At 41.9% G+C, this 18,931-nt stretch overlaps 1 protein-coding gene across 1 annotated transcript in view; it reads right to left on the bottom strand.

Annotated features, from left to right (window-relative positions):
- The window catches only part of ADAMTSL1 (ADAMTS like 1), a 268,482-nt gene extending 267,587 nt beyond the window's left edge, over positions 1-895 (bottom strand). The window contains exon 1 of the mRNA XM_073345470.2: positions 756-895. Coding sequence (XP_073201571.1) covers positions 756-812 — 57 coding nt within the window. The 5' untranslated portion in view covers positions 813-895. The remainder of the gene's footprint in view (positions 1-755) is intronic.
- Positions 896-18,931: the final 18,036 nt, after the last annotated feature.

Genomic DNA, 18,931 nt, shown 5'->3' with positions numbered 1-18,931 from the left:
TTTACTTTCAATCAAACAACGCAGCAATGGTGTTCAGCTGCAGAGCATCTTATCAGTCTCCTTGGGAGACACAATAAAATAAACAAACATCCACCAAACAATAACCACCAATTTTGCTTCTCTAATGTACACCTGAGATCACAGAACAATATTTTGCTTCCAAAACTTAAGAGTTAACTTGTCTCTCTAATAACTTACAGTAATTATCAGAGATAATCCGAGCTGGCTGCAGAAGTCCCAGTACATGCTGTACCTGGTTTCTCTGCATTTGCAGAGGAAAAAAATAGTTTTTAAAAAGAGAAGAAAAACCCAACCCCCAAGTACATAAAATTCCAGGAACACTACAACATTTTACGGTTTGATTTCAACAGGGAAAAAAGGCTGTTGTCCAAATTCCAAGCACTCAATCCATCATTCACAGTCCATCTCTCCCCACGTTTATAGAATCTATGCCAACTTTAACCTTTTGGTTCTACCTGGAGCAACCTATACTACAAGACCCCTCATAGTGTCCCGGAGCCTGGACATCTACAGTTTTATAGCCCCGCAGCCCAAGCCCTATGAGTACAAGTCAGCTGACACGGTCCAGCCCCGGGTGTTTAATTGCAGTGTAGACATACCCCTAGAACCCCTAGTTGGGTTAGAGGGGTTGATACCTGCAGAATCATTTCTTTTTACCTGGGTCTTAAAGATTTAGAAAAATGGATCTCTCGACTGCAATGGTTAAGTATTTATATAAAAGAAATGAAATTTACCAGGAGCAGAGACGCCAGAAGCAAGGTGCCAGCAGTTGCCCAACGGCAGCATTCCATGCTTGGATCCTTGCCGCAATCTGAATCGGACACTGAATAAGCTGCTAAGTGCTCCTCTGCCTGCTGTCACATCCAGTACTGGTGCTAACACTTCAGCCCTGCCTATCAGCTTCCATCAGCTCTGCTCACATTTCCTGACTAAGGGGTGGGTGGGTGGGGGGTGAGCTGAATGGAATCTCTCTCTGAGCAGGCAGCCAGCCAATCAGGCTCTTGCTAATCAGACATGCAGAATAACAAAGCCAAGGGGTCCAGGGAAAGTATAAGAGAGAAAGAAAGAGAGGAGGGAATGAGAGAGAGAGAGAGAGAGAGAGAGAGAATGGCAAAGCTGAAGGGAGTGCTCTGCCTTTAGTTAACCCTACTCAAAGAGATCTAGTCCTTTACTTGCCACAAGCTGTTGTGGTTGTTGCGAGTACAAAAGCGTTCCTTCTAACTGTGCATTGTTCCATTCAGGAGAGAAACAATCTGTGTCAATATGTAACACATGCCATAAAGGGCACAAATCATAAGAGACAGAAATTTGCCAGAGAAAAATAAATTCTACTTAAATAAGGTCCTCCTGTATTCCTTAAGGGAACATGGACTGTGCAGATCTTTTTGCCACTTTGTGGCAAAGGAGCATATCTCCCCCTCACCTCTTGTCATTCACATATCTATTTTTAACTGGTTTCAGGATTTCCTGCTTTACATGGATGGTGGCTGCAATGTTGTGGTAACCAAGTCAGCTGGTAAAGATGCTGGTCTGTAAAACAAAGAATTAAGAAAAACATTCTCCTCATCACCTAAAGAAAAGCAATTTCAATTATCCACATTCAAAAGGTCCCCAGATACTGACTGAGGGATGTGCTTGCTTAGCTCCTTCAACAGAGGATTTAGGTAACTACCAGTTTAGAGCTATATTGACCAGTTTCTCACTGACGTCTGTGATGCCTATTATAGGTGCCTGTTAGAGCATAGTATCACCACCTATTAGTAAGGTTGCCACTTCCCGTCATAATACCTTGTTTTCAGTGGCTTATGAAAACTTGCCAAACTTTAACTGTTTAGGCAGAAATTTCCCCTGCTGGGTGTCTGCCTCATGCTGTAGCTTCCTGGAGAATTTCAGCCAGAATGAGTCAGCCATTGCTGAGAACAAGACTAAGGGAAAATAAATTGTTTTGCCCATGTTAAAAACTTCTGGGAAACTTTTCTTTCAGTAGCTCTAGCACCTTCTGGTTTGGAGCAAGGGCCTGAAGTTTGCCACATGGGTGGCCTTTGTGTCTGTGATGGGCCTCTTGCTGTCCTTGCTGCCATCTTATAAGCTTTTTTTTTTTTTTAAATCATAGGTCACACATGACTTCCCACTTACCTATTGGCTCCCAGCCTCCCCACAGCTGGTCCAGCTCTTGTCCTCTTTGCATTCAAATGAGGCAATTTTCTCCTCCATGCTGCAGGAGGGCCTCTCCAGTGCTCTCAATGACACTCCTGTGAGCAGGACAAGAACTGGACCAGAGGGGAGCGGGACTGGCATAAGGAGCCCCCGGGGGAGGATACTGGGACTGGAAGCTGGCAGGAGATGGGGAAGAGACTGGAAGCGACTTGGCAAATTGATAGGGACTGGAAGTCAGGAAGGGAAATGTGAAGAAAGGTGGGGAAGCTAAGATAGGAGGAGGAGCTGTGGAGATAGAATACAGTCAATGGTAAGAAGACTGGGACTGAGAACTAGAGGGATGTGTGCATGTGTGTGTGAGGGGCTGGGAAGGAGAGAGAGATCTGATGCAGAGCCAGGATGCAGGGGGAAACTGGCTGGGTGAAGAGACTGATACTGGGAGCTGAAGGGTTTGTGGAGAAGATTAGCTGGAGCAGGAGACTGGTACTTGAATGAGGAGTCTAGAGGGGTGAAACTAGGATTTGGGCAAGGAATGAGGGTTTGGGGCTGCTTAAGGTAAGAGAATGGGACTGGGATGAGGACCCAGGGGTGGGACATGGATGGGGAAAGCGCAAATGCAGTAAACCTTGAGGGAGAATGAACCAAATTGAAAGGTTCTAGTCCTGCTGATGAGCCATGTGGGTATCAATATATGGACTTTCTGGTTTTTTTCAGTTTGTTTTTTTTAGGAAGAAGTAAGAAAATACACAAGTTTAAAAACACTATGACAAAAGTACATTAAGGTTGCAAAATCAAGTACTCAAAAGTAAGGAAATGCCAGAATCTAGATGGCTAGCACAACCTTAATTCAGCGATCTTGTGCCACATTACGATAGCAATCATGTAATTAAAGATAGTATCACAATGCATACACAGCAGGGATCCGAATTAAGGTTGTTTGTGCAACCCTCAATTTTGGAATTTCCTAATTTTTTGAGTGCTTGACTTTGGAACCTTAATAATGTTTTAACACATTTTTGGTGTATAATTATAGTATTTTCAAAAGCAGCCTCTTTTTAGTGAGTTAATTTTTGGGCACTCAACTACCAGGAAACATTGTCATCATTAATACACTGGCTTGCAGTGGAATATATGAAGTGATCTCAGTAGGATGCTTCCAGACGTGCACAAAATGCGGCTTTTATTTTTCAAAATCAAACTGCTCAATTCCTGACTACCTGAATGGTAGGGGATGTACCAATTAGAGATGGGCATGCCCTTTAAAATTCCAGTTCATATTTCTGACTGAAGCCAAAACACAATAATATATTCACTTGTTTGGTAGCAAACAGTTAATGTGGAAAAGCAGATACTGATGCTACACATGCTCATCCCAGATTTACTGACCCTTGAAATGCCTGGTTCAGCTTTGGAAAAGGTAAATTGTTGCATTTTTCAAAGAAGACTCTCAAAAGGCAAATAACATCCTCTAACGCTAGTAAACCTGGAGCCTTCACATGCACAATTTATTGTCCCACCATTATTCTGTGCATGGAACTCCCATTGAAGTCAATGGGAATTTTGCACGCAAAATCATGGCAGAAGAAATACATTGGTAGCGGCCAAATGGTGTTGCCTGCTATCCTCAGATGCCTAAAAAATGTGATTTGTCTGAAAAGAGCTCTTTTTTGTTCAAGACTGATATTCAAAACAAGAGCAGAGCTGTCCAAGACTTTCATAATGAAACAGAAAATGGTGCAAAACTCACATGACTTTGGATTTTGTGGCACATTTAAAACTCAGACCAGGTTCAGGAACTTAGGTCCTTTTTTGGTTCCAAGAGAAAGTCATGTAAAACCCAAGGTTTTGACATGAAGCCAGGTGAAATGTCACAGTTCTGAGAGTTTGGCTTGGAGTTTGAATGCATTTGTACCAAGAACTCAAAGTGAACCTCAGGGAGTGGAAACTCACATGAATCAACTCCAAAGTAAAGGCCCATGAGAATCTTGCATTGCAAAAACATTAAGTTTCATAGGTTTCAGAGTAACAGCCGTGTTAGTCTGTATTCGCAAAAAGAAAAGGAGGACTTGTGGCACCTTAGAGACTAACCAATTTATTAGAGCATGAGCTTTCGTGAGCTACAGCTCACTCATGCTCTAATAAATTGGTTAGTCTCTAAGGTGCCACAAGTCCTCCTTTTCTTATTAAGTTTCATAGACATTTCAGTCCAATCCTGAATCCATATCACTCAAAAACAAAACTCCCATTAACACTAGTGGAAGCAGGATTGGGCTCCAAGTCACAAGTGAAGGGCATCCACTCACAAGCCCTGAAAATGACCACTTCTGGTGTCCATGTTGACCATTAACTACACTCCTTTTTTTCCCCCCTTTCAGGTGTTTAAATTAAAGCAGTCTGCATATGTCTGTAAGCAGTGGTGCTGGTTAGCAGCACTACACAGCAATGGCAGATTATGTGAAAGGAGAGCAGTAATGAAGGAGGGTGTCAGGACTGTCTGAAGCATCATTCCAAGCTGTACAGATTTCAACAATCCTTAATTTAAAAAACTTTAGCCCAGGAAGGAGAAAGTTAGTAACATCAAATATGCTTTATATCAGGAAAGAGTGAACTAAACTGTGGAGTTGCTCTCCCTGGGGAGAGTATGTTACAGTTTTCACTCAGAAGCCGCCTGTCTCTTCCCGGAGCTGAGCCTCCTTTCCCCCCCCCCCATCAGATCTGCAGCAACCAATATTTTTTATTTCATTTTATTTTTCAGTTAGCAGTTATTCTTAGATTGCCTCCTTATAGTCTGGATTGGTTTCTGGGATGTTGGATGCTCACATAACCATGGAAAGTGGGAGGGAGCCAATACTTACGTAACCCTTCTGCCCATCAGAGTTGGCAGCAACAAGGGCCGGGTTCAGTATCTAGGGGTTCCAGTCCAATAACACAATGCAAAACCGGCTCGAGCCCCCACCCAGTGACCTGGGACAAATATACACCATCCCCGCTGGGCGCCTCTAAGAGGCAATACTTCCCCTCTTACAAGCAGAGTCTGAGTGTAGCAAAAGCCTTTTAATAACAGAGAGAAACAATGTGGCATTATGTTGGGGAAACACCACCAACAGGATTCATAACACAACCCATGAGCCAAAAGCCACCCCAAGCAAACTGGGCCATGTCCTCTCTCTTTGGTTCACAGCAACCCAAAAGTCACGCAAAGTCCCAAAAGTCTCTGTTCCTGGTCAGTGCAGCCCCAGAGTTCGAAAGTTTATTTGCAGAGTTTTACCTCCTAACATGGGTGGAAATGGGGGAGGTTAAGGGGCACCTTATGTGGTCCAAAGCCGACTGCCCAACCTCTCCGTGGGGCTCCACTCCGCTCCACCAGCCGCCCCACGAATTGCTCTACTCCGCCAGCCATCCTGTGAGCCACTCCAGCCATCCCGCAAACTGCTCCGCTCCGCCAGCCATCCCATGAACTGCTCCGCAATATATCTTCAGGACCCCCCAATACTTAACACAACACTCAGTGATTTCAGCTTGTAGTAGGGGAGCCTCAGGACTGGTACACCATTGGCCCAAAGTGAATTCAGCTCAGCAGCCTGTAACTAGACTCCTAGTGGAATCAAAACTAGTGCTGATATTCCACCGTGGAGAGAGGAGACGATGTAATTGGCATGTAGGGCCCTCACCAGGGCCCATACCACCAGCTATTAATACCTGTCCCTAGTATCACTCTCAATACGCTAGGTTTTGGAACCCTAGCCTAGCGAGTGCTGCTTAGTTGATGGTGAGTCCCGCCATCATAACAAAAGACCAAGTACAATTCCACTATCCTTGATTCACATAATCAGGATAATAACAGTTTATTCTTCCTGCCCCAATAACAGAGAAACTGGGGTTCCTACAGGAAGCCAAAGTGACCATCTAGGCGGGGTGGGTGTGCCTATGCAAATGAGACCAGTCCCTTAAGTGCTTTTCCATAGCCCACCACAATTGGGCACCAGATGTCAGGGTAGAGCTCATCCTGACTCTGCTTACACTTATAAAGGAGCTTCAGACAGGATTTGTGTGTGTGTGTGTGAGAGAGAGAGAGAATTTAATGGCTGTGAAAGATGTCAGATTGACAGTTGTGGGGACCACAATCTCCTGCAAGTTCACCCCTGTGCGCAAGGCTGATACGGCTCTTAAATCCAACATAAACACTTCCTTGAGGCTTATGTGATGCATAGTCTTTGTGCAAGCACTCCATACAGAAAGAAATGTCTTTCCACTGCAGTGTGCAGGTTTCCTTGCTTTTACCTGTAAGGATCACCTCCAGGGGTGAAAGGATAGTTCAGTCTCCAGATCCACTTGGTTCTTGGCCTTTATGCTGAGAATAACTGCCAAAAAGACTGCCAAATACTACATAAGAACATAAGAGCGGCCATACTGGGTCAGACCAAAGGTTCATCTAGCCCAGTATCCTGTTTTCCGACAGGGGCCAATGCCAGGTGCCCCAGAGGAAATGAACAAAATCAATCATCAAGTGATCCATCCCCTATTGCCCATTTCCAGCTTTTGGCAAACAGAGGCTAAGGACACCATTTCTATACATCCTGGCTAATAGCCAGGGATGGACCTGTCCTCCATGAACTTATCTAGTACCAGTAACCTGCAATGAGGAAGCCTGGGGATTGGACTGAGACTGTCTAGTTTAGGTACTTTTATGGCCCCCATCAGAATAGCAACTGAGCACCTTATAATCATTAATATATTTATCTTCCCCACCCCACGAGGTACAGACTAAAGAACACAGCAATACATGCACCTATATTTAACTGACTAGATATCAAGCTAATGGTATACCTTTAAATCATATGACACATTGTACCCCAACCTTGAAGAACTACAGTCTGCTTCATCCTCAAAAATGTTGGGAACATCTGAGAAAAGGAGTGGTCTCTCTTCTTTCTTGAGACGTGACTACATTGATCTAATTGGCGAGGTTGGAGCAATCCCCTGCATGTATCATAAAGCCACCAGCAATGCTATTTCACAGCTGGCTCTGGCCATTTTGAAAGGTTCTTAGCATATCCAGCAATGAGCCTGATATCAAGAAATAGGACAATTCCTCTGGATTACAGTTAAGGGAGGGAGTTAGTGGCAGATCAGGGAGGTGGACTGTGTGAAGTGGCTGTTTGTACTGCCTATTGTACAGCCTTGTTCAGTGGTAACAGTTCTTGAACCTTTGATACAACAAGACACCTCCCCTCACACACACAAGGAGCAAGAAAGATAAATGAATGTTAAAATAGTTCATATAACTTGCATTGCACCCTTCACAATAATGTTATACTGTATTCACAGTTTTTGCACTGGTAAGGTGTGGTATCTTAGTGGCTTAGCCAAACACCTTGATCAAGCGTGCTTCAGATCCGAGTCACAACATCAAAACAGGGAAATTCTGCATTAGAAAATACAAAACTGCTTTTCCATTCTATTTAGTAGGGAAATCTCAGGTACAATAGACAAGCAGATTTCCATCATTACACTTAGGCATGACTGGTTTATCCCCACTTGGTCTTCCTTGCACTGGCACCATTCTCCCTTGCATACCCTTAACACCTCTCCTCCCTTGTTGATAGCCCACCATCTTTCTTTTGGTCAGACTGAAAAGGTGAACACAGGCTTTTAACTCAATTTCAGGGCCAATCTGTGAGCTAACACAATGTAATGCCCCGACATCAGCTCTCTATCAAGGTCTCCTTCAGAATGATCATGACATTTCTTTAATGCTCCACATTGAGCTCTGTCTCCTGATCACCTGACTACTTTCCCTCATCACTCCCTTCCTCCTACCCCCCATACCTAATTAATCACATAGTGGGAATTCCAGCCATCAGCTTGTCAGAAGCTATGTATTGCCCACATTTATGGTGCTGGTTCTAGACAACTGAAATATGTGGAGTTACTAAAAGTAATTAGTTTTGTAACCCTAACAACAAGTGCATTAGTCTTTGAAGTTACCATATCATCTTAAATGTCTTCAGCCTCCTTCCCCTGCCATTCTTAATATAGTGCTGCATATTTTATAATTCTGGAAACACTTGCTTCCTATCTTAGGTACTTTTATGGCCCCTCAATACCACAGTATCTGAGCATCTTTTGAATGTATTTATTCTCAGAACAGCCCTGTGAGGTAGGGAAATACTTATTTCCCCCATTTTACAAATGAGGAACTGAGGTACAGAAAGAGACTAAGTGATTTGCCCAAGCATGGTGGGGCAGGGAACTGAACGCTGGTCTCCCATGTCTACCAAGCACTCTAACCACATAGTACTTACTTTCATGCGTACTCCCAATTAAGTGAATAGGACTACTCATGATATTAAGCACTGCACCAGGGACAAGCGTTTGTAAGATCTCGCCCTTTATTGTAGCTCTTTAGGGCAGGGTATTTCTCACTCTATTCTGTAAGGTGCCAGGCATACTTATGGCATTATATAAATAATAATACTAAAAGGACTTAAGGCCCCAATCCTGCAGTGAGTACTGTTCATACAGATGCCTGTGCAGTGCTGCCAACTCTTGTGATTTTGACATTATTGTTTGTGTCTATGTGGAGCTCATTGAAAGAAAATAGCACGCACCCTTCCCCCTCCCCCCACATTTGGTAAGCTTTCAAGTTAATTTGGACCCAGTTTGGGCTTTGAAAGTTATACCTGACTTTATTTAAAACAAACAAAAAACAAAAAAACCACACACACATTTAAGCCTCCTCAGCTCTTTAACCTGCAAGGCTGTGCATTTTCCCCCCTTGTAGGAGTTTGCAACACCTACGTAATTCTTCGTGTGCTCTTTTGCTTTTCCAAAATGACACTCTTCTTTTTATTAACACAAAAACAAAAAAAACAAAGCTAAAGACTCACGAGTAACCCTCAAATAAATCAGCGGAAACTTCCAAAAAATATCACTTTTAAGCTTGCAATAAATAAAGAGGAAGAGAAAAGAGGTTTTAAACTAGAGAAAGGCTCAAACTGTGCATTTTGGATCTAGATTTGAAAAACCCTTAGGATAGGGGAGGCAGGACTGGTGTTTGGCCCAGCTTAAAGACGGCCATTTGCAGTATTCACATCTGCAGCTAGATTCAGATTTCCAATGCTTCCAGAATCCAGGGGAGGGGTTTATGGTTTGGGCCCATCTCTAGTGTTAACAATTATGAAGAATGCCTGGACAGCATGAAGCAGAGTTTGAAATGATGCAGAAGGATTTTTGAATAGAGAACATTCTAAAGGAACCCCTTTTGTCATCTAACAGCTTTCATATGCCACAATATCAGTGAAGTGCTTCTGCAAATGGAACTCCCACCAAAGCTAATGGGAGCTCCCCCTGTAGAGGACTGGCAAGATTGGACATCAAGTCAGTAGAATTAATGCATATTAGCATTTGAAATAAATAGGATTACAGATTACAGCATGGTCAATTTAAAAGCTGGAAACATTGTAGCTCCTGTGATTTGATGATAATGATTAGGGGTTAGTACTGGCAGAGAAGCCCACCACCCCCAATTTAAGTCAAAGCACATTTATATTAAAAAAACAAAAAAAAAACCCAAAAACTGCCATAAAACATAAAAAGATAAGTGATGGGATTCTGGAGCAGCACCAGACTCAAACTGCCTGCAACACATGCACGTAAATGGAAAAGGTATTTGGTGAAATATTTGAAACATATGGTTTTGTTTGTGTTTCTCGCAAATGTCTGAGAACAGTGAACAATTCCTACCTGTATACAGTCGTGACCATGAATGCACTATTATGTTGTAACAAAAATGTATTTATAAGCAACCAGTAAAATACTGGAAGAAATCATAATGTTAATAACTAAGAGGTTATCAAGTTCCATATCGAATTTCTCAGTGCTAAAGACTGCCATGCAAAGAGTAGCAATTTTTACTTGATGAATTAAACAGTTTCAATATAGTAGAAATACAGGAAATGATTAAATAAAACAGATAAATTTCTCCCCTTAAGCTGAGCAGAAAAAATTTTCAGCCTCAGCTAAACAGGTGAAAAAGCAAATCTTTTCCATATTCTAAGTTTCTCTCTATAACTGGAACCCCAGTGTGAACCCAAAAGTTTAGGGGATCTAAGTCCAAACCCAAACATGGATAAGAACTTCATCACTTAGGGCCATCACTCAGATTATTGAAAACCTATTGCTGCTGATGCACCTGTGAAAGACTAGATTAGCTTGAGCCATGCAGTTTGCAAGCTGATCACCCTCATCCTACACCTGCTGGATCCAACTCTTCTCACTTACAAAGAAGAATTCAGGAACAATTGCACTGCAGTAAATGGAACTTTAACAGTCAAAAAATGATGTAAATGGGAGGAGAATCATGCCCTCAATTTATATTTTAGGCATAAAAGGATCAATTAATCATGGAACTCTACATGTGCAGGTACATTTTATTGGATAAAAGCCTATGTTATATTAAATAACTGAGCTGAAAGTCAAAGACCCTACCTCATATTAACTGAAATAAGTGTCAACAAGCATGACAAAGAATGCCCCCCCCCAAGTAATAAGGTTAGTGAAAGAAATGGACGTGACCAACAGTGTCAATGCCTTTCAACCTTGCATGAGGCTAACGTGACATTCCAGATAAATACATCTGCATAATGGACAGGATCAGGATCCTGTGCCCTGCAACTGGTGGGAGATGAAAACAACTGACAATGAAGGACCATTGATGAGAAAATTCTTCCCAGATTTGTTTTATAAAAATGCTTTTACTCTCCTGCAACATGTGTGTCTGGATCCAGCTCTGTCCCCAGATTCTGGGGGAAAACCACTTTGAGCTAGTCACGATTTTTCCATCAATGTTTTTTTTTGGGTGGAAATTTTTCATTTTGATAAAAAAAACTTTTGATTTTCTACTTAAATTTAAAACTCATTTTGGCTGAAATCCTACCACTTTTGACTCCCTCCATCTTTTTTGCACTGGAAATAATTTTTATTTTTTGCTCCCAATTTAAATTTCTCCCACATCAAAATGAAATGAACATTTTAGAGGAAAAAAAATCACAAAAAGTTTGTTTCTTCACAAAATATATATTATGCTTTTCAAACAGCTCTCATTATTATTATTTGACTTTCAGTAGCACCTAGGAACCCCGGCCATGGGCCAGGACCCTACTCTGCCAGGCGCTGTACGAAAACAGGACAAAAGGGCAGCTCCAAAGAGCTAACAATTTAAGTATTAGACAAGAAACAACAGGTGGATGCAGACAGACCCATAAGGGAGCACAAGGAAACAACACCACAATTTTTAAAACTCCCCTTCCTTAAAACTGCAATAGCAGCATTCTTCTTTCACCTAGCTGGGAGAGAGGTGGAAGACAGCACTTCACAGACACCCCACAGGAACTAACTGGAAGGAGGTACTTATGTAGTAAATATCCACAGCTCTTTTACAGCCAGAAGCCAAACTCCACATCTCTGTGGCATTCCTGATTTCCACTAACCTGAGAACAAAGAGTCCCAGGATTGTCCCTAAATCCAAATTCCAGGACTGAAACCTTTGCAGAGTCAAGGCTTAGCACTCATTTCTTCTCCCACTGATGTCAATGAGCATCACAGGCATGAAGCCAATCTTACCAACACTTTTCACTGTGTGGAAATGGGAAAGCACTTTGAATCCACTATCTTACCACGATTCCATTTTTGAGACAAAGAAAATCTGCACTCAATTACACTGGTGTAAATCCACAATAACTCCACTAAAACCAACAGCGTAACTGTTACAGGATTTGACCTAGAGCTGAGTGAAAGTGGGCAGGGTTCACGCAAGCCTGTTTTGAATCAGTTTCATTTCAAGTATTCTGTGACAGGCACCCTGCAGTCAGTTCTCTTGATTCTCCTAGTAATTCATTTGCCAGCCCAAAGTATGTGAAGTAACATGTCCCAAATTTATTAATCTAATTTTTTAAGTTCTTACAGGCTACAGTTCTTTCTGGCTCTTCAGGCCCAAGCCTTTCTTCTTGGGGCTTCCAATTCACCTTTATTCCAGGCATTCAGATCTCATGTCCCTCCCCCACCTCTGAGCTCTGCAAGTCCCACTGTGGCCTGGAACAGTTAGGTCAGCTTCTACTTGGTCTATCTATTTACATATATTGCTCTCATCAGTGCAGAACTGAAACACCCCACAATCATTACTAAATCTAGTCTCACAACAGCCGTGTGAACTAGGAAAGTGTTACCCCCATTTTTACAGATAGGGAACTGAGAGACAGAGAGATTAAATGATACACCAGAGTCTCTGGCAGATCCAAGAGTTGACCTCATACTTTCCGAGTCACAGTCCAGTGCTTTGACCGGTGCAGGCCTTTAGGCACAAGACCATCCTTCAAATAAATCTTTGTGACAGTCTGAGCTGTGACAACCACTAATGACTCCTGCACTACAGAATGCACAAGATGTGGGATTCTACCTCCCCTGCACAGGCGTGTAGAGACAGAAGGGAAAGGCTATCATGCCTTCCCTTGTCCTCACAAAAGAAACCAATAGCACCATCCCACATAGTCTCCATTTGTCACCGATTCACAGTTTGCTCTCACTAGATAGTCCCTAATTTGCTAGTACATTTGACTTTGTTAGTTGTCCTTAGTTTTGCAACATCTAGCAGCTTGGATGCATTCATAGTTATTGTAGGGTCTTCATCCTACACTCTTCTATATTCCCCATTACATATTATAACCCCCCATCCTTTTAAAGCTCCCTGCCTTAGAGTTTTACAACTTTTGCTGTTTGAATCTGATGCCATCTATTGCATCAGGGTATTTTGTGTATGTCAGTGTGTGTTTGTTTCCAGGTGCTACTTTGGCCCAGAACACAGAATAGCCTGCTGTATTTTTAGCTTGGAAGCATTTTATGCAGAGCCATCTTAATGAAGTTTTTGGCTTTGCCTGCTTCCTTTTATTGGAGTCCTGATTTATAATTGGCTTTTATGTATCTTTGACTTTAAGAATTGCTCTGAGCACTGCAGTCCATAATGTTATGCACCTGCAAATCAGCATTTGAGCTAGTAATCCCTAATCTACTGCTCGGGTATGCCTATATTCTAAATGTGCAATGCGAGCGTGGGGCAGGATTCACTTTCCTGCAAAAGCCTTGCTGCAATAATAGAAAGAAAGAAAGAAAGAAAGAAAGAAAGAAAGAAAGAAAGAAAGAAAGAAAGAAAGAAAGAAAGAAAGAAAGAAAGAAAGAAAAGAAAAGCTGCTGAACCAAGGAGATGCCAGGAGCAGAGTCCGCTATAGGGAGCTGTAGATTAATCTTAATTGTTTATTGTATTTAGTATTATGGGGATACAGAATTTTTCTGCAGCACTCACCGTATTTTATAATATAATCACTGTGCATGAATTTACATTGCTGAACTACAAAAGCTGCCACTTTTTGCTTCCCACTTTGACCATTCCACCTATACAGCCTTGTGCCTCTGCCCGAGTTCAGAGTACGAGGAAAAGCAATGCAGACATGTTTGTACTGCTGGCCTCCACTGTAATTGGTCTGTGGATAACCAAAGCATTGTGATTTCCTTTGTTGGTAATTCTTTAACATTTATGAGCACAGACCTACACTACTCATTAAAAAAAGAGAGAGAGAGAGTGTAAATCATACACTGCTGGGTCATAAAAGGCTGTCAGCTCATCAATGGCTTCCTATGATGTCATCATCAACTGTGATGCTAAAGCAGTTAAGTTATAAGAAGCTGGAGATGAAATTACAGCTTTAGTATTGACCCAGCAATAGAGCTCAATAAGGCGAACAGAGTACACTTTAATATGCTTCCCTATCCCTATAAAATACATCAAAGGCTCAACTTTCAAAGGCTTGAGTATAGCTTGCCATTTGGAAAGACGTATCCAGCACAAAAGACCTCGTTTGAAAATGCAGCCAGCAGTGCAATGTAACAGGTGAAGTTTAGGAAGTGCAGTGCTCTACAGGATTGTAAAATCACTGAGTATTAGCACGGACTAGAACACTGGACATAACTACCGATTTTAGGTAATCTTAATGTACCTATCACAATGCCTTCTAGATACCAATAATACTTTGCATGTCTAGGGCCTTCTAAGAGAGAACTGAAAAGGGCTTGGATGCCATGAATTAATGTCGCCAATAATAAAACGTTACCTTATTTACCACTGTGAGGTAGGGAAGTACTGTATTATCTGGATTTCCCAGATGCTGAAAGTGATGCACAGAAAAATAAAATGACGGACTTGCCCAAGATCATACCAGAATTATCTAGCAGAGTTGTGAGTAGAACCCAGATCTCCTGACTCCCAAGCCTGTGCCTTATTACAATTTGTATTAATGTACCCAAATCACAAATGTAGTCTCTTCCTCCTTGGCTGTCTGGAATGTAGATAGAGACCACTGTTTTAAGAATAGACTTAAGTGTAGCATGCTTTGTGTACAACACTGGAAAAGTAAAGCTCCTCACAGCTACCTTAATTAAACTGCAGCTATCTCGATTGGGTATCCCAGATACCTAGGAAATCCAAACCCACAGATCCACACTCACCAGTGGGGAAATTTAACAACAAAAATAATTAGTTATGAGTAAATCAGTTACATGAAACAGTATTTTAAAACACCAAATTTAGCCCTGAGATGGGGGTACCTCTGGCTCCCTCTGCAGGCAGATTTTTGGTCCTTGGCAAAGTGTTAATTTGTTGGCCGGAGCTCTCTCAGTTCTTGGCCTGATTCTCCTCTCATACACATTTGTGAATAAATTAGGAGCAGCTCCACTGGCATCTAACTGGTGTGGGAGAGAGGTAGGGTGACCAGATAGCAAATGTGAAAAATCGGGACAGGCGGTGGGGGTAATAGAAGCCTATATAAGAAAAAGACCCCAAAATTGGGACTGTCCCTGTAAAATCAGGACATCTGGTCACCTAGAGAGAACTGAATCAAGATCCTTAGTTGCTCACATTTTCCTGCATTTTTAGCAACACTTTTTAAAAATAAAAAAAAAAAAGATTTTATTGGGTAGCAAAAACTAATGGATCCAATTCTGGCCTGACATCTATGCCCTCTGAGTCCAATAGGGATGCACTTGATATCAGCCAGGGCAGACTCCTACTGTGTAATTTCAAATTCACCGATTTGAAAATAAAATCCTTTCCCGCCTATATTTTTGTTCAACTCACAGTTCTTGTTCACGCTTATTCTTTTGGGGAAAATTGCATCTGCGTGCTTTTACCTCTATATCCCCATGCAACATGTGGACTCTGCAATGAGTCTGGTCAGCAAAGTTCATTGAACCGGTGTGGTGAGGAACCATGACATCACCCCAGTTTTCCAACACATATTTTGCATAGCACATAAGAAATCTTATGCATGTTGTTCATGACTATAGGTAGCTTAAAGAGAAAGTAATTAAAACAACATTTGTTTAGCAACAAATTAGCAAGGGTTTAATTAAACAACATACTTTTGAAAGTCCAAATAATTCCTTGCTTTGAGAAAAATTTCTCTGTCTCTCTCTGTACTTCAGTTCTTCTGTTTGCCATGCATGAAACATTTCAAAATTCAGGATCACTCTCACTGAATTTGCAATTCAGAAACCTGTACAGTTGACTGCATTACATTAAGCAGCATTCTGGGACCACGTTCCCAGCACTTTGGGTCCAGAATGAGGCATGAAACTCCTATCAAGAATAATAAGGAATTAAAAATAGAGAGCCAAATTCAAACCAACTGACACCCTCTCCCAACCATACTAGCCTCAAAGACATGACACAATATGCAGAATTTGACCCATATGCATTTACTTGACAACAATAAAAGGATTTATCTTCAGAATTCTATAGTATGTATTTTCAGAGTTTACAGAATACATACACAGCTACTGAATTCAGCACACAAAAATTTAGATTTATTGTCACACACACAACGGAAGTACCTTGTGTGACTGAAAACAGTCCACACATTTCTGAACATGCACTAGTACATCTCTCGCTTCCTAATTGTGTATTTTAGCTTTTGCTGTGACTTGCCATGGTTCCTACCTGCACATTTCACATCTAGATGTAGGCTTTGTATGGAGCAACTGAAATCAGTTGAACAGTATTGAGCATAATGGGCCAATTTTTCAAATATACTTGTGCAAGAGTGGGCATGCAGCTTTGTGCACACCCAATGACTGGTGCTTGTGCCTGATTTGGGAGGTTTGCACAGGCATATGCCTAGGCACGTATGCACTTCTCACGTGCAGGCCGATTTTTGAAAATGTGAACCTAACTTTGCAAAGTCCACACACTGCTGACTGTCATGCCACTGCTGAATAGGATTCCGATCCTGTGAAGTGCTGAGCACTTCCTGCCATGTGCTGAGTGCCCTCAACTCTTAGAACAACAGGATCAAGGCCTGCATCCTCATTAATAACCTCATTTGAGTATTCCCAACTAGGAGTTTCCACAGCAGGAGCGTGTAGTTAATCATATGATGTGATTATATAGTTATGTGATTGATTGCATTAATTTGTGTATTCACCTATTCTTGCAGTTAGTTTATGTATAAATCAATATGTGGTTAATAGGGTTAAGCTGCAAGATAAGGATAAGTAAGGTAAGGCTGCAAATTAAGGCCTACAGGCTTTAGGCCTGTAAGTGAGATCGTTTGGCCACAGAAGGTCTCAGGCCTGAAACAGGTTGACACGACTAGATGACCAAGGGATAACCCTGTGCCAGTAAAGATGAAAGATTACAGTAAAAGATGTGTTAATTGTTCATGTTCTGAAAAATATGCCCGAACGTATCTGTTAATATGGCACAATGGCGGATAGCAACGTTTCTGGGAATTCTGTAAGGACCTCATGTTACCATAGATTTCAGAGTAGCAGCCGTGTTAGTCTGTATTCGCAAAAAGAAAAGGAGGACTTGTGGCACCTTAGAGACTAACCAATTTATTTGAGCATAAGTTTTTGTGAGCTACAGCTCACTTCATCGGATGCATTGGATGCTGTAGCTCACGAAAGCTCATGCTCAAACAAATTGGTTAGTCTCTAAGGTGCCACAAGTCCTCCTTTTCTTCATGTTACCATAGTAACTCAATGCATATGTTAATGAAAATACGGGAAGTTAAAGGGATCAACAATGAGAAATGGGGCACCCTTCTATCAGCGTGGTATACAAGCACAAAAAAAGAAAAGGGGCTGATATTTTTTATGCAAATACAGAAGATTAACACAGGATAAAATGTGCTGCCCAGCCTGAGTGTGTGTGTGGGGGAGGAGGGGGGAGAGCACATGAGCAGACACCCAACAGGACGGCCATGGCCACCCGATGATCATCTTACTCATCTATATGGTTTCCCAAGGGATGAGAGTATGAAAGCACGGATGCTGGACATCCTATGGTTTATTTCCATCTCTGTGTATGTTTCAGTAGTTGGGGCATTGTTCATCTGCTTAAGGGCATTGTTAATAAAAGGACATTTGATAACTTGTGAGTGTATGATGTATGGTCACAGTTCCTTGTGTATATCTAGAGTCTCTAAATCTAATGCTATTCCTAAGGGTGATTCTCAGTCTGCTAATTCCAACATTGCATTCATTCAGGAGACGAAATCCTTCACAAAGGTCACTGGTTTAAGATACCCATTACTAATAATTGGTATTAGTAATGCCAACCCAAACATACCAATATTTTAAAGGCTACAAGTACATCCTTTTCAAAATATAGCACTGAAGATTAATTCTATAATGGTAGCATTAATAAAGCACATGAAATACCCATACAATTGATCTGCCTCCCACAACAAGTTTTGGATTAAGAAGCGATTTGCAAATTGAAATAGTACTTTCCTTCTGATGCCATAAAACCTACAGAGCAAGACTTCTGAAGCGGCACCAAATAGACACATGGATTCACGTTACATATACAGACACCCTAGTCCTTCCTGCACTGTAAGAAATAATGGAACCAGCTACCAAAAAAAGTCCGGAAGTGCTGGGCAGAGAGACGCAGCAGGCAAAGAGTCATCTTGGTGATTATTTTTATAATTACTACCATACTTATTCCATTTGTTAGGCAGGAAATATCCCTGGACTATCATTTAAGGTTAACACACCTTTTCTCCTGTGGCATGCACACACTCAAACATAAACATACGTTTAAAAACTGCTACATGTTTGTGGAAATTTCAAAAGATACGGTCACTGTGCTTTTCAACAGCAGGGCCAGCCAGCTGTGCTCTGACTGCAGACCACAGCTAGGGAAGGGAATGCTACATGATAAAGACAAGCCACAACTCTATAGAATGAGAAAGCCATGCAGGAGCTTGATTTGCAGAGAGCAGTTCCATTAATGTAGACAGAGTGGCCTAAACTCATTGCTGGGGTAACTCCACTGAAGCTGCTCAGGGTAGGTACGCCAGGAACGAATATGTCCTTATGTGTGTAGCAAGCACAGAAAGTGTGTAAGTGCATGATTAAGGGGAGAGCAAAACTTCAGCACCGATGTGCTGGCATAGAACCTCACACTAACACCGTGCTACAGCCCCCTCCACAGTACCACTGAGGAGCTGAAGAAGAAAGCAGTAGCAGGATGTGGTGGTGAGGAAGTGATAGTGGTGGTGGGAGACGTGGAAAGGGAAAAAGGAGAAGGAAAGAGCGTGCAAGAAGACAGAAGAAGAGAGAATAAAAATACTTCCAGGGAGGAAGTCTGCAAAGTCCGGCTGGACATATAAGGAATAAATCCTCCACTGCAGTATCACGG

This window comes from Lepidochelys kempii, chromosome 5 (assembly GCF_965140285.1).
Source record: "Lepidochelys kempii isolate rLepKem1 chromosome 5, rLepKem1.hap1, whole genome shotgun sequence".
Taxonomy (NCBI): domain Eukaryota; kingdom Metazoa; phylum Chordata; order Testudines; family Cheloniidae; genus Lepidochelys; species Lepidochelys kempii.
This window is presented reverse-complemented; position numbering and strand designations above follow the sequence as displayed.